The sequence below is a fragment of the Rhinatrema bivittatum genome, chromosome 9 (assembly GCF_901001135.1).
Source record: "Rhinatrema bivittatum chromosome 9, aRhiBiv1.1, whole genome shotgun sequence".
Classification (NCBI taxonomy): Eukaryota; Metazoa; Chordata; class Amphibia; order Gymnophiona; family Rhinatrematidae; genus Rhinatrema; species Rhinatrema bivittatum.
In genome coordinates this window covers 167,752,128-167,769,126 of record NC_042623.1, presented here as the reverse complement: position 1 = coordinate 167,769,126, position 16,999 = coordinate 167,752,128, and the positions used below count along the sequence as shown (strand labels likewise).

The window sequence follows — 16,999 nt, the reverse complement described above, 5'->3', positions numbered from 1 at the left end:
GGTGAAGTCAAGCTGTAAGTAGACCAAATAAAGAATTACCTCCACTGGGATCAACCTTGTGCTGAGGGGTATAGGAACTTTCAATTGATCGGCTTTCCTTCTGCTTCTCCTTGCAATCTGAGAATTAGGCAGAGGTAATGGGGCTAGGCCTTTGGCATGCCTGCAGTCCATGAGCCTTAGAATCAAGCACACCATAGAGGGGATATGCTCAGGCCCAGTGGGGAGAGCACAGAGCTGTACACTGTGCAGACCAACTTATGGTGTTTTCCTCTAGCCACAATCACCAAGGAGTCTTCAGAGGGCAATAAAACAATGGAAAACAAACTGGTGCAAAAACAAAACAAGTAACTGAAGGCACTAGAATCTGTGTTAAAAAGACTCAGTAGGCAACCAAGGGAATTGTGTCATAAGATTTAATAACAATAATTAAAAAAAAAAAAAAAAAAAAAAGGAAAAATTGTACATGTCTCCAATTTTATTTGAAGCTTGTATTGTTAGGTTGCACAAGTGTGTTTCTGAGATTGTATCTCTACGACCTGATGAGTTAAGGAGGGGTAGATGTAGGGAAGCCCGCTGGAAGTACGGCATGACTCTTAAGAGGGATAAAGAGAAGGGGTGAAAGACAGGTGGAGGCAAGAAGTCAGTGGTCCTGCTATGCAGGGCCATGAGCCAATAGACCATCAATGTATTTTTGGTTGCCTTAGTGTGTAGGATTTAAAGTTCAATGCAATAGCTAAAAGATCTATTTGGTGTCTGGCTTCTCAAGATGAGTGACAATATCCCATGTGTACACCCTTCTAGAATGCACACTGTAGTGGAGTGTGGGGTGGACATGGGAGGTGGTCAGATGAGGGTGGAGGATATAAGGGAAGACTGTGAAAGAAATAGGACAGTGGGGGTAGCTGTTCAGAACCGGACAAAGGTGGCATCGATCTGCCGGACAGATGGCAGCGCAAGCATGATTTTGCGTCGGTACTGTGGATCCTTCTGTAAGGGGTTCCTCTCAAGGTAGACTGTCTCCAGAGTCTTGGCTCCTTTCAGTTCATCTAGGTCACTCCAGCTCTCAATCAAATTGTCGTTCATCTGAAAATGAGACATTTAAGTAAGAACACTGGAATGGGATAAAACCCTGAAATCCCACATTAAGTTGTTTCTTCAAATTTTCTATCAATTTTTTCTTAAAACAGTGAACTGAGTGCAGTCGCAGTGAAAACTGATATTTCTCCTACAGAAAAGGTACAATGTGGGCAATGACAGTATAAGCTTCCCTGCATCTGTAGACACTCAGTCCAGCCTCATCCAACATGACCTTGCAGCTGCCAAAGAGGGTAGAAATCGGTGCCAACTATATTGGCATCTTTAAATTGTTGTGTCTAACCGTAAGAACTGTAGCCATTTGTTATATAAACATAGAAGTGACGGCAGAAGAAGACCATACGGCCCATTCAGTCTGCCCAGCAAGCTTTCACAGTTATCTGTTACTCTGACCGCTGAAGTCAGGACCCTTATTGGTAACTTTTTGGTTCTAATTTTCCTTCCACCTCTGTCATTCATGTAGAGAGAAGTGCTGGAGCTGCATAAAAATGAAGTATCAAGCCTAATTGGTTAGGGGTAGTAACCGCCGCAATAAGCAAGCTACTCCCACGCTTATTTGTTTACCCATCCTGTGCAATTTAGTCTTAATATAAATCCTTTTTTCTTCATCCCTCCTGCCATTGAAGCAGTGAGCTGCGCTGTATATGTATTCAAAGTGAAGCATTGGTTCGGGGTACTAACCGCCGCAACAAGCAAGCCACTCCCACGATTATTTGTTTTCCCAGACTATGCAATTGAATCCTAGTTGGTAGCTGTCTGAATGTAAATCCTCTTATCTTAATTCCCCCCTGTCATTGAAGCAGTGAGCTGCGCTGTATATGTATTGTCAGATGGTTTGCCTGTAGAAATGCTGCAGAAAGTGGCTGACCTTTGCATACGTCCTCACACATTCCTAGGCCAAGCGACAATAGATTTTTCACACAATGAAAATGTATTTTTTTCTACTTAATATTTCTTGCAAGCTCTCCTCTCTCCTTCTCTTTCCATCTGGCTATCCCAAGATACTATCATATACTATAGCCAGTATTGACCCATTGTTCTCCCATATTACCTTCCCAGGCAAAAATTCAACAACTTCATGAGGTCTCCCACATATTTACTTTTCAAACTGCTCTTTAGTAAGCACCAGAAGGTGAAATTAGTCTTACTTGCTAATTTTCTTTCCTTAAGTCCTGCCCACCCAGTCCAGTCCAGGCCAGACAAGTGAGCTATATTCCCCTACCAGCAGATGGAGGCAGACAGCAACTTGTTAGGGTGCTTTGAAAAGTTTTTTCCTATAAAGCTAATATTGCACTGTGAATCTGAACTGATTAGACTTTGGAATTATTTAAAATTGCAGACATGCATGCTGAAATCCTAGAATGTAGGCTAAAAGTTAAAAAAAAAAAAAAAAAAAAAAGTACAATAAACTTTTTCTTAAGTTTCATCCTGCCTTCTAGGCTCAATTTATGTGGATATCACTGTTGGAAAATAACCAAGCCTCAGCAGACAAGCCATATCAAGGGCAATGCCATAAGACAAAACTAACCTGGATCCTTATGCATGATTGGCCCCTGATGCAGAAAATCCTCCCTGAGTACCCACTAGGAGTTGTTGGAGGTAGACATACCACGGTCTCTGTGGCCAATCCAGAGCCACAAGAAGCATGGTCTCGCTATGACCTGCAATCTTCCAAATTACCCTGCCAACCATTGGCCAGGGAGGGAAAACATAACACCCCACTCTGTGGCCACTGGTGGACAAAAGCATCGATTCCTAATGCTCTTGGGTCCTTTCTATGACTGTAGAACCATGGCACCTTCACATTGTTGTAGCTCACCATTAAATCCAGTTATAGCTAATCCCATCGAGAAACTATGAGCTGAAAAGTGTCATCTGCCAGCACCCACTCTCCTGAGTATAAGGTCTGTCCGCTGAGAAAGTTGGCCCTCACCGTGTCCTTTCCAGCAATGTGATAGGCGAATAATGCCTGAGAATGTTGCTCTACCCATGCCATGAGAGCATCTTTCTCCACCGAGACCTGATGATTTCTGGTTCCGTCCTGATGATTTATGTAGGCAACTGTTGTGGCACTGTTTGACATCACTCTCACCGCTCAACCTGCCAAGTGGTCAGCAAACTGCCCATGCTTCCAAACAATTGATGATTCACTGTTGTTCCTCGGCATTCCACTGACCTTGTGTTATCTCTTGAAAGTGAGCCCCCTCAACTTAGAAGGCTCGCGTTTGTCGTGAGCATCAACCAGTCTGGTGTCTCCAAGGGCACTCCTTTCCTAAGGTGGTCTATTTGGAACCACCACAGCAACTGCTCACTCACTTCCATCGACAAGCAGAGCCTTACTGTGTTCTCCTGTGATTGCAGATTCCTTCGTGAGAGAAACTGCATGCTGAAATGGCCGCATATGCGCCCTCACTCAGGTTACTACTTCCATCATTGCCACCACTGACCCCAAGACCTGTAGATAAATTCACACCATTGGACGAACTGCCATCCTCAAGGACTGAACTTGAGTCACCAACTTCTGGGTGGGCTTTTCTGGCAGGTACACTCTGCTCTGCTCCATATCGAATCATTCTCTGAGGTAATCCAAGGTCTGTGTCAGCTGTAAACTGCTTTTGGCAAAGTTCATCTCCCTACCTAGCTCATGAAGGAGGCAGATCACTTTGTGAGATGCCAACTGATCCTCTCCTGTATCTTGGCTCAAATCAACCAGTCATTCAGATATGGATGGACTAGAATGCCCTCCTTGAGCAGATTTGCCACTACAACCACCATGACCTTGGAGAAGGTTCTGAGTGCTGTAGCCAGACCAAAAGGTAGGGCTTAAATCTGATAATCGGCTCAACTTGGTTTCCGTAAATCCCGAAACACAGAATCACTACTACTATCACTTTCAGACAACATTCTCATGAACCTTGAGAAAAAACAACCCTGCTTGCTCATCCTACTGGACTTAACAGCAGCGTTTGATACAGTGAACCATGAGATTCTCATAGATCGTTTAGCCGAGATTGGCATCAAAAACACAGCCCTTAGTTGGTTCAAATCCTTCCTCCAGAACCAGTGTTACAAAGTCAAGATCAACAGCAAAGAGTCTCCACCTATCAGTTCCACCCGAGAAGTCCCTCAAGGATCATCATTATCCCCAACATTATTCAACATCTACTTGCTCCCGCTTTGTCAGCTCCTATCCAAACTAAAGCTAACCCATTACTTATACGCAGATGACATCCAAATCCTCATACCGATTACCAACTCACTGCACAAAACCCTACTCTTTTGGAATTCTTGCCTACCTTCCATCAACAACCTCCTAGCTAACCTCAACCTGATACTCAACTCCAACAAGATGGCAACTACCCGCTGAACAACTCTCACTCAGATGCTTTTGCAGCCTTATCCCCCGTGGTTAGAAACCTGGGGGTCACCATGGATAATCAACTGAACTACAGATGTTTCATCAACATGGTAAAAGAATGCTACTTTAAACTACAAGTTTTAAAAAGTTTAAGACCCCCTCCTCCATTTCCAAGATTTTAGGTCAGTCCTACAAACAATCATTTTCTCAAAAATCGATTATTGTAATGCACTTCTACACGGCCTTCCAGACAACTCTCTAAAACCACTACAGATGCTACAAAACGCAACAGCAAGGATTCTTACAAAGTCCAACAAAAGGGACCATATTACACCCATCCTAACGAACCTCCACTGGCTCCCAATCAAATTTAGAATCCTTTTCAAAGTATTATCAATCATCCACAAAACCACTCACAACATCACTCCGCTGGATCTTACGATTCCACTGCAACCTCATGCCTCCTCCCGTCCGTTGAGATTAGCTCAGAGAGGCACTCTGCAGGCTCCCCCCATCAAAACGACACTAAGGAAAAGAGCTCTTTCCACCGCTGGTCCCAAACAATGGAATTCGCTCCCATCAGACATCAGGCTGGAACAATGCCCAATCACTTTCAAGAAAAGACTCAAGACTTGGTTGTTCATCCAAGCCTTCTCTTAGCACTACTTTGCCTCCACAGCTTCCATGGACAGACCCCAACTTTAGCAATCCTCTAAGTTGCCTTTCTCGTACATAACACAGCAGCAGCAGCCCTGTTCCCTCTTCCTCACCCTGCAATCAGTGAGCTTCTCCCCAGTTGGCTCGAGGCCCCTCAAATCCAGGCCCATCTATTTATCTCTCTCTGTTTCCCCCAAGTTATTTATCCAAGTTTTTCTCCCTGTTCATTGTAAGACAATCTTGTGTCATTGTTCGTTTGTTGTTAGAATGTAAACCGAAGTGATTAGTAACTCTGTTACCTGAACATCGGTATATAAAAGTGATTGCTAAATAAATAAATAAATAAATAATGGTGCCCTAGAACAGCAAAAGGAAGAAACCACCGATACTCCTGTTAAACAGGGATATGAGATAGGCTTCCTTCAGACTGAGAGATACTAGGAACTCCACTGTCTGTACTGCCATAATTATGGAGTGTAAGGTTTCCATTCTGAAGTGAGACACGTTCTAATGGCGGTTGACTCCCTTCAAAATCCAGGATAGGTAGGAAGGAACCCTCTTCCTTCTTGGGAATGATAAAATAAATAGAATATCGCCCCATATTTTCCTGTGACATGGAAACTGGAATTATGGCCCTGAGGTCTATCAGCCTTCTTAAGGTAGCCTCCACTGCCACTCTCTTCGCTAGCGAATTGCATGGAAAAACCTTAAAGGCATCTGGACAAATTTGGAGAATTTCTAGGGCATAGCCATCTCTTATCACAACCAAGATTCACTGTTCTGTCATGATTCGGGTCCACCTGTGATAAAAGCGAGATAGATGTCCTCCTATCTCTGGAACAGATAGGTAAGCCCCCACACCTTTATTGCAAAAAGTGATATGCTCCGATCCCAGAGCCTGTGTCCTTATTTGGTTTCTTAGACTGAAAGGACTGAGATCTTCCGAAGTGACGTGACTTCTGATTCGCTGCACTTCTGTAAGCGTGAAAATGACGGGAGTCTCTGGAGTGGCTTCTCACTCCAAAAGAACATGATGCCACTTTCTTGTCCTCCGGCAATCATGGAATCTTGGATTCACTTCTGAACAAGAGAGAACCCTTAGAGGGTAACCTTGTCAAATTTGACTTAGATATCGTATCCACTGACCATTTCCATAGCTACAGCAGGCACTTTGCTGCTATCACGGAAGCTACATCTCTAGCGGCTATACGCACCAAGTCACAGACCACATCTGCTTAAAATGCGGCTCCTGGCTCCATCACCAGCCCACTATTGGCTCCCACTCCTTGAGTCTTCTGAGAGAGACGCAAACCTGCTCGGGCCACCAACCAGCAGCAAGAAGCTATCTGCAAATTCATTGCCTTCACTTTAAATGCCTGCTTGAGGATAGCCCCAGTCCTTCTATCCTGGGCATCCTTCAGAGCTGCTCCCCCTTCGACTGGGATGGTGGTTCGGTTGGTAACAGCACACACCAAGGCATCAACCTTTGAGAATCGCAAATGTTCCCTTGCCTTTGGCTCAAAGGGGAACAGGCTCACCACAGAATGCCCCCCTTTAAATCTCACTTCTGGGGCATTCCACTCAAGGTAAATTAACTTGAACTGGTTCCAGTAGGGGAAAGAAACAAGACACCTTGAGCAAGGTAACCAAGATGGGATCTTTCTTTTGTGATCCTGTAACGTCACCCCCATCTACTCAGAGTTTTCAGGGTTTTTCAGACAACTTGTCTTTGTGAAAGAAGTGGAGTAGAATCTTATTTGGTTCTAAGTCCGGTGGAATTTCCCCCTCTTCCAGAGGTGTGAAATCCAAATCTCCACTGGAATCATCCAACAAGCCATGATCCCCATCCTTCTACTTCCCTAGGGGTAGCCTCTCTACGGCGCTTGCCTGACTTGGACACCAAGTGGGACACCCTATGATGAGCCCGCTTTTTACTGGGCTGCTTCTCCTCTGCTGAATGTCCTTTCAGAAAGGCCTCTAACTCCTGGAAGGATGATGAATCCATACCAGGGCCCATATGCCAGAACATGGCACTCTTCGATCCGTCTCCTAAGGATGTCCCTCCCATTTGGAACAAGGAGGGAGGGGAACTATCCATCAAATTGCCTCCTGCGCTGAGTCCTCCATCAGTGGAGGAGATGCCCCAATGGTGGCAAAATCCCTGGGAGTCAAACTGCCTTGAGCCTCCAGAGAGCGCTGGCACAGGCAAAGTGAGAGCGATGGCTGAATTGCCCTTATATGGTAAGCCGTACAAAGAGCAAAGCACTGGAGAAATTACTTTCCTGATAATTTTGTTTTCCTTAGTGTAGACAGATGGACTCAGGACCAGTGGGTTATGTGTTCCTCTGCTAGCAGATGGGAGACGGAGTCAGGTTTCAAAGCTGATGTCACCCTAGATATACCCCTGCAGTGACCTCGGCTCGTCAGTATTCTCTTTGAAAAGCCATTATGGACATATATATCCAAGAACTTGATTAGAATTTGGATACAACTTGATTAAGTCCTTGGTTACCAAAACTTGATTAAAAAATGATGAAAAACTGGAGACCACCAGTGTACTCAACCAACATAAGTGTCTAGACCAGCCACACTGTGGATGCCCTGAACTAGAGGTAGGACAACAGCTTACACGTATTCATATGGAATCAAGGTTCGCCTCATGAGCGATTCCTTGGCGCTTCTTCTGTGCAGCCGTGGGTGGGATGCCAAGTCCATCTGTCTACACTAAGGAAAATGAAATGATCAGGTAAGAAATTTCTCCATTTCCTAGCGTGTAGCCAGATGGACTCAGGACTGGGATGCACAAATGTTACCCCCGAACGGGGCAGGAGGCTGCCCGTTGTCCAGTTAGCACCGCCCCTTGCAAAGGCTGCGTCCTCTCGAGCCTGGACGTCCAGGCGATAGAACCTGGAGAAGGAGTGTAGGGAAGACCACATTGCTACTCGACAGATGTCGGGGGGCGACAGTAGCTTAGCCTCCGCCCAGTATACTGCCTGGGCCTTAGTAGAATGAGCTTTGACCTGAAGGGTTAAAGGCTTCCCTGCCTCTATGTAAGCTACCTTGATTATTTCTTTGATTCAGCGAGCTATAGTAGTTTGCCCTGTTTCTTTCCGCTGTGAAGAATAAACCAGCGATCTGTCTTGTGCACCGGTTCCGAGTGGCTCTAGGTACCGCACTAGGAGTCTGCCAATGTTTAGATGGTGAAGAAGGCAGGAGTCTTCTGTGTCCTTGTGTCCCACTGGTGACGGTAAGGAGATGGATTGATTCAAGTGAAACTTCGAGACTACCTTTGGTAAGAAGGAGGGGACAGTGCGAAGCTGTACAGTTCCCGGATTAAATCGAAGGCGTAGGCTGTAGGCATAGCATCAGACTGCACATTGGTCTGAAGGAAGGTCCTGCTAGGAAGTTCAATACTAGATTGAAGTTCCATAGGGGGACAGGCCACTTTAAGGGTGGTCGTAGTTGTTTAACCTCTTTTAGAAAACGGGCCATGTCTGGATGTGCCAACAGACTGTTTCCGTTCACCTCGGCCCTGAAGCAGGAGAGGGCTGCTACTTGGTCCTTGAGGGAGTTGAGGGACAACCCTTTCCTTCAGGCCGTCCTGTAAAAATTCCAGAATCATGGGGGATCTTGGCCATTCGCGGGGGCACCCCACAGCCCTCGCACGAGGCCTCAAGTATTCTCCAGATCTTTATGTATGCCAGGGACGTTGAGAACTTCTGCGTGCAAAGCAAGGTGGTGATCACGGCTGCCGAGTAACCGTGCTTCTTCAGGCAAGCCCTCTCAAGGGCCAGACCGTAAGAGAGAATAAAGACAGATCTTCGTGAAGAATCGGGCCCTGATGGAGAATGTCCCTGTGTGTGGGGGGGGGGGGGGGGGGGAGGCCCAGAGGACTCCCCACGAGAAGCCTTCGCATGTCTGCATACCACAGGTGTCTGGGGCCAATCCGGGGCCACCAGGAGGACTAAACCTCTGTGGTGCCCTATCTTGTGGATGATCTTGCCCAGTAGAGACCATGGGGGGGGGGGGGGGGGGGGGGAAGGCATACAATAAGTCCTCCTTTGGCCAGGTCTGGATGAGGGCGATCACTTGGGAGTGCTGATCTTGTCTGCGACTGAAGAACCAGGGTACTTTTGCATTGTGAAATGTAGCCAGTAAATGCATGGCCAGGAGGCCCCAGCGATTTACTAGAAGCTGGAAGCCTTTGGTTGAGTGTCCATTCCCCCGGGTTCAGGCTTTCCCTGCTGAGGAAGTCCGCTGAGACATTGTCTTTTCCTGCGATGTGGGAGGCAGACATCTCTTGTAGGTTTAACTCCACCCATTCCATAAAGGGTTCTATTTCCAGAGACACCTGATGGCTCTTGGTTTACCCCTCTGGCGGTTGATGTAGGCAACCATTGTTGCATTGACATCACCCAGATCGCTTGCCCCTGGTGCCTGTGGCTGAACTGCAGACAAGCTAGTCTGACCACTTAGCTTCCAAGGCAGATTATGCTCCAGTTCGCCTCTTCCTTGGTCTATTGTCCCTGGGCTGTTAGCTCTTGACAATGTGCTCCTCACCTCAAAAGCTCACATCTGTCATGAGGACAATCCAGCATGGTGGGGATAGGCTTACGCCCTTGCTTAGGTGGATTTCCTGTAGCCACCACTGGAGCTGAGAGCATACTTCTGTTGGTAGGTGGAGGTGAATACAGCAATCTTGGGACACTGGGTTCTAGTGTGACTGTAAGGAGTGTTGGTGAGGCTGCATGTGAGATCTCGTCCACGGTACTACTTCCAGTGTTGATGCCATGAGGTTGAGGACCTGAAGATAGTCCCACACTTTGGGGCACATTGTGGTCGTCAACTGGCGTACTAGGTCTATCGGTTTCCTCCTCCTCGGGAGAGGGAGGAATACCTTGTTCTACTTGGTTTCGAATCAGGCCCCCAGGCACTCTAAGGACGGAGGGCATGAGGCTGCTCTTGTCCATGTTCACGACCCATCTAAGTTTCTGTAGGGGGGATATGATAGAGGTCTTTAAGATCATGAGAGGTCTTGAACGAGTAGATTTAAATCGATTATTTACACTTTTGAATAATAGAAGGACTAGGGGGGCATTCCATGAAGTTAGCAAGTAGCACATTTAAGACTAATCTGGGAAAATTCTTTTTCACTCAACGCACAATAAAGCTCTGGAATTTGTTGCCAGAGGATGTGGTTAGTGCAGTTAGTGTAGCTGGGTTCAAAAAAGGTTTGGATAAGTTCTTGGAGGAGAAGTCCATTAATGGCTATTAATTGCATCAGTAGCATGGGATCTTCTTAGTGTTTGGGTAATTGCCAGGTTCTTGTGGCCTGGTTTGGCCTCTGTTGGAAACAGGATGCTGGGCTTGATGGACCCTTGGTCTGACCCAGCATGGCAAGTTCTTATGTTCTTAGGGACCTGACCCTGCTGGTCACCTGGAGGCTTTTTTCTAATGACTTCGCCTGGATCAGCCAGTCATCCAAGTAGGGGTGCACCAAGATCCCTTCTTTCCTCAGTCCTGCCGCCACGACCACCATAAATTTGGAGAATGTTCTGGGGGCGGTTGCCAGGCAGAAGGGTAACGCCCGGAACTGGTAATGGCGACCCAGTACCGCAAAGTGAGGAAAACGCTGGTGGTCTTGAAGGACTGGAATATGAAGGTAAGCTTCGGAGAGGTCCAGGGAGGTTAAGAACTCTCCCGGTTGCACTGCCATTATGACGAAGCAGAGAGTTTCCATGCGGAAGTGGAATATCCACAGATGACGGTTGATGCTCTTGAGATCCAGGAAGGCCAGAATGAGCCCTCTTTCTTGGGCACGATAAAATAGATGGAATAACACCCCGTATTTACTTGGGGTGTAGGTACCGGAGTTATAGCCCTCAGACTGAGGAGTCTTATCAGTGTGGATTCCACTGCCAGTTTCTTGAGCTGGGAGTAGCAAGGTGATATCATGAACCTGTCCCAAGGGATGCTGCGAAATTCCAGAGCGTAGCCTTCTTGGATGATGTCCAGTACCCATTTGTCAGAGGTGCTTTTGACCCACCGCTGGTAGAAGAAGGAAAGTTGACCCCCTATATCTCCTCTTCCCATGGATGGGTCGGCCCAACTTCATTGGGAAACTCGGGTCGAGCCTGAGCCTGTCCCTCTTTTGGGTTGCCGTTTCCAAAAGGACTGAGACCTCCCCAAGGGTTGGGGTCACTGGAACGATGTGTTTCTTTAGGGCCGGAAGCACTGGGAGCCCCTAGCCCGACCCCTCATTGGGAGAGGGGTGCTGAGATCTCTTTTTCCCGTCTTCGGGTAATCAAGGCACTGGAGATTCGCCCCACTTACTGGCTAGCTTCTCCAACTCACTTCCAAATGAGAGACATCCCTTAAAGGGCATCTTTGTGAGGTTCGCCTTAGAGGTTGCGACCGCTGGCCAGTTCCTCAACCATAGCTGTCTTCTGGCCACCACCTCTGAGGCTACTCCTCTGGCTGAGGTACACACTAGGTCTGAGCTTGCATCTGTCAGGAAGGCTGCAGCGGGTTCAATCGCCTCTCCGGCGTGCGCCCCAGAGCTATCTGCCTCTCTCTCTCTCTCTCTCGAGGAGCAAGCAGGAGCGAGCCACCAGGGCACAGCAGAACGTGATCTGCAGTGTCATTGCTGTTGTATCAAAGGCTTGCTTAAGGATGGATTCTAACCGCCTAACATAAGCATTCTTCAAGGCCGCCCCTCCCTCAACAGGGATGGTTGTTAGTTTCGAGACGGCACAGACCATGGCATTCCTTGACTGCTGGGTCCAGAGGATACAAGAACTCCAAGGCCCAACCTCCTTTAAAGCTTGCCTCCAGGGCATCCCATTCCAGGTCAATCAACTCCTGGATGGCTTCCAGGATTGGGAAATACAAGAGGCTTTACGAAGAGACACTAGGATGGGGTTTTTCTTTGGCTCCGCCCGAGGATACGTGCCTGGAACTCCCAGAGTCTTCAGGGTCTGGGAGACCAGTGCCGGTAATTCATCTCTGTGGAAGAAACGAAACATGGTCCAGTATGATTCCAGGCATGGAGGGATTTCCCCGTCCTCCAGTGGATCCCCATCATCATTCGTGGTATCCAGGTCCCTGTCAGGGATACTCTTGATGAGGTGTGGCATGTCTCGCGGCACGCAGGCAGGGCCAGGAGAGCAAGGCCTGCCCCCAGTCAACTCGGGCAGGGATTGAGGCCAACTGTGCTTGAACAAAGGATTGGAGGCCCTGAAAAATTCCAACCAAGAGAAGGCTGCCGGATCCATATTTATCCCAGGGGTAACCGGGGTAGGGGGCCACTGAACTGCCCCTCTCCCGGGCAGGATGCCATGCCGGAATTGCTCAGGTCTGGGGAGCTGCTGGATAAGGTAGCGACCGAACTGTCCTCCGACTGGGATGGGCCAGGCTTGGAAAAGTTTTGAGAATCCAACCCTCTCCTTGGGCCTCCTCACAGTGCTGACACAGGAAGGATTCCAGGTCAGACTTTGTGGCTCCAATATGTCAGGCCGCGCAGTGAGAGGGTCGCCTGAGCTTCTTTGCTGCCGGGGCCATAGCCTGTGTGGTTTAGCTGGTCATTGTGTATTAGGCACGTGCCGACTCGCCTCGGTGCGCATAAGTCTAAGCGGTCAGTTGTGCATGAAGATATGCGCTCAGCTTTGCGTGTATTTACGTGCATGTTAGGCATACAGAAAGCCAGCCTGCACCACGCGTACCGACAGCCGAATGTGGGAAAATGGCACCGCACGCAAGATGCGGTTTGCCACGTGCACAGTCGACAGAGCCGAAAACGGGGCCTGGCCCATCGGGGGGGGGGGGGGGGGGGGGGGGCGCTCAGCCCGCTCGGAACCCCCTTCCCTCCCCCGAATGGAGATTGGTAACGAAATCGGTATGGCATTCCGAGCAAGGAGACTGGAGGAAAGACTTACCGAAGCCCTTCCACGTCTCTGGATCGGAGGAGTTCTTTGCTACTTACCTGGTCTCAGCACTTATCGGCTGAATACAGAGAGTCTCCACCTGCGGGGGGAGAGGGCTTTGGCCTTCACCACTGCGCTCGGCTTCTGCACCCACTGCCTTTCAGCTGCTTCAGCAGCTAAGTCCACGCCGGGAACTGGCTACCGGACCAAGGCACACCTCTGAGGGATCTCGGAAACCACCTCAGGAATTCTCAACTGGGGGAGGGACCCTTACGTATCACCGCAGGAGAGCAGGGCTCGATCTTCCTTTAAAGTGAAGATAAAAATTTCTTTCTTTGGATTAGTGCTGCACTCTTGCTAACACCGTGCTAGTGTGGGGATAGCATCCGCATCTTCTAGGAGACGGAGAGATACTGAAGAGCTGAGGTCACTGCTGGGGTATATCTAGGGTGATGCCAGCTTTGAAACAGTCTCCCATCTGCTAACAGAAGAACACATAACCCACTGGTCCTAAGTCCATCTGGCTACATGCTAGGAAATTAGACTTTTTTGCCCCCACACCATTATCCTTCACCATTATCTTTCCATGTGGTCCCCTGCACACACACCAGTGCGCACAGGGATACCCACGCAATTATGCACTCAAATCTAGGCTGCAGGCTTGTGCGCATACATGCATGTGCATACCTATGTTAAGCCCTGCTATACTGTGTGTATGCACACAGGAAAACAATGCCCGCCACAGCCAAATAACCGAGCCTATGATGCGGGACCTAGCAAAAGCTGCTCTAACTGCCAATCCGTGCCACCTTCACTACCTTCTAGGAGGTGAGTGGGGGGGGGAAGGTAGTAAACGCAGAGGAAGAGACACTACATAGTAAGGAAAAAAAGGGGGGGACCTAACACTTCCCTCCTTTCTCTTTTTTACCTGAGCTCAGCCCTTCCCTGGCTGACAGCATGATTGGATCTCCAGCTATGGGGGGAGAAGGCACAAGTCTTCACCACTGAGCACTCCCCTTGTCCTTCCTAAGTCTAAGCTTGGCCAGGTAAAGAAAAATTGGTTCTTACCTGCTAATTTTCATTCCTGTAGTACCAAGGATCAGTCCAGACCACTGGGTTATGCCTCCCTTCCAGCAGATGGAGTCAGAGAAAAAAGCTGAAGGCACCCCCTGATAACCCAGTGTGCCACCTGCGATCCCTCAGTATAATCAATATCAAAGCAGAATGAAGTAAATTTAAAACAACCAATGACTAGATCAAGAGAACTCCACTGAACAATAACCTGTGAAAACTACGTATATGAACCGAGTACGGATTAGGATGCTTCTTCATAGTCTTTAAAACACTGCAGAAAGAGAAAACAATGGTGCAGACTTGCGGACTCTCCGGAACACTATACCCCTGGGCGGGCATCTGGACTGATCCTTGGTACTACAGGAACAAAAATTAGCAGGTAAGAACCAATTTTCCTTTCCCTGTACGTATCAGGATCAGTCCAGACCGCTGGGATGTACCCAAGCTGATCTAAATGGGGTGGGACCTGGAGAGTCCCGCTCGAAGCACACTGCTGCTAAAAGAATTGGCATCCGGAGCCCGGACTTCTAAACGGTAATGCTTAGGAAGTGTGTGCAAAGATTTCCAAGTAGCTGCTCCGCAAATCTCCTGTGGCGAAACACATTGGCTCTCTGCCCAAGGTGCCGCTTGAGGTCTGATCGAATGAGCTTTAAGACCCTCTGGCACTTGCCGGCCATGACATATGTATGCCGAAGTAATAGTGTCCTTCAACCATTGGGCAATAGTAGCCTTGGAAGCCTTACATCCCTTCTTAGGACCGCTCCCATAAGACAAAAAGATGGTCTGAAATGAAAAGCATTAGTCACTTCCAAGTACTGCAGAAGTATCCGGCGGACATCCAGTCTCCTCAAGTCATGAGCCTGAGGAGAGTTCCGATCTAAATCCGGAAAAGCTGGTAACTCAACTGACTGGTTTACGTGAAACGCAGATACCACCTTCAGCAGAAAAGAAGGCACCGTCCTAAGCGAAACCCCAGAATCAGAGATCTGCACGAACGGTTCTCTGCAGGACAACGCTTGAATCTCAGCTATTCGTCTGGCCAAACAGATGGACACGAGGAACACCGCCTTGAGTGTTAAATCTTTCAACGTAGCCCGCTTGATAGGCTCAAAAGGGAGGACCGCAGAGTCCATGGAGAACCAAATTCAAACTCCACGAAGGACACACTGCACGCACCGGTGGGTGTAAATGTTTGGCTCCCTTCAAAAAACGCGCTACATCAGGATGTCCTGCAAGAGACGTACTATCAACTTTATCTCTTAAACATCCTAACATCGCTATCTGAATCCGGAGCAAGCTGTATACTAGTCCCTTCTTTAAGCCTTCCTGCAAGAAAGCGAGAATGTGCACAATAGAAGCCTGGTGAGGGGACACCTTCAACCCACTGCACTAGGAATCGAAAACCTTCCACGCCTGAACATAAGTGAGCTAAGTAGAAGTCTTCCGTGCGCGCAGCAGAGTAGAGATAACCATATCCAGATAGCCCTTCTTTCTCAACTGCCTCCTCTCATAAGCCAAGCCGCTGGACAAAAGCGAGCCGCCTGATCAAAAAATACTGGACCCTGTCGAAGTAAATTTGGAAGGTGACCGATACGCAAGGGACAGTCGACCGCTAGGTTGATCAGATCTGTGAACCACGGCCTCCGTGGCCATTCCGGAGCTACAAGAATCACTGGCCCCCGGTGGGACTCTATTCGCCTCAAGACTTTTCCCCACCAACGGCCAAGAAGGAAACACAGTAGTACGTCGCGGGGCCACGGAAGGACCAATGCATCTACCCCTTCCGCCTCGTGCTCCCTCCTGTGACTGAAGAAATGAGCTGCCTTTGCGTTCAGCCAAGTAGCCATCAAATCCAGACTGGGCATTCCCCACTGACGAATCAAGAGCCGCATTACCTCCTCGGACAGCTCCCACTCTCCGGGGTCTAGCCGCTGGCGACTGAGAAAATCTGCCTGAACGATGTCCACTCCGGCTATGTGAAACACCGCTAACCGGACCAGATGGTGCCCTGCCCAGACCATCAACTTGTCCGCCTCTGTGGCGACTGGACGACTCTTTGTTCCTCCTTGTCTGTTGATGTACGCCACAGTCGTCGCATTGTCGGATAGAACCCTCACCGACTGATGCCGAACAAGCAGGAGAAAACTGCGCAACGCTAGATGAACTGCCCTAGTCTCCAACCGATTTATGGACCACTTGGACTCCTGAGCTGTCCACTGCCCCTGTGCTGATCGTGACTGAGACTGCCCCCCAACCGGAAAGGCTGGCATCCGTAATCACAATCATCCACTGGGGATCCTCTACATCCATCCCCTGCTGTAAGTGATCGGGAACTAACCACCAATCGAGACTGGTCCTGGCGGGATCCATATGGGGCAAGGATAAATAGAACTCTTCGGACTTCGGGATCAATCGGGAAGCTTAGAAAACGCTGATGCTCTTGATGGATCGGAATGTGTAGGTAGGCTTCCGACAGATCCAGGGAGGTAAGGAACTCTCCCAGTTGTATCGCCCTTATTACCGAGCGTAGGGTTTCCATGCAGAAGCGAGGAATCTTCAGGTGACAGTTGACCGCCTTGAGGTCCAGGATAGGTCTGAACGTTCCTTCTTTCTTGGGAATGATAAAATAGATGGAAAAATGGCCAGTATTTATTTGTTGTGGAGGCACCGGTGTTATAGCCTCTAAGGCTAGTAATCTGGTCATTGTAGCTTCCACTGCCATTCTCTTGGAAGGGTCATGGCAGGGAGATTCCACAAACTTGTCCGGAGGGAGGTGGTGGAAATCCAGGTAATATCCCTCTCGAATGATGGCTAGGATCCACTTGTCCGAAGTTATCTCGACCCATCTTTGGTAGAATAGGGCCAGTCTGCCCCCTATGGCTTCTTCCTTTGA

At 48.6% G+C, this 16,999-nt stretch overlaps 1 protein-coding gene across 2 annotated transcripts in view; it reads right to left on the bottom strand.

Annotated features, from left to right (window-relative positions):
• Positions 1–431: 431 nt before the first annotated feature.
• Positions 432–16,999, bottom strand: part of PPP1R7 (protein phosphatase 1 regulatory subunit 7) — a 74,572-nt gene continuing 58,004 nt past the window's right edge. For both annotated transcript variants that reach the window (XM_029615633.1, XM_029615634.1), the window contains one exon: positions 432–1,083. In XM_029615633.1, the coding sequence (XP_029471493.1) occupies positions 907–1,083 (177 nt within the window). In that variant the 3' untranslated portion in view covers positions 432–906. The remainder of the gene's footprint in view (positions 1,084–16,999) is intronic.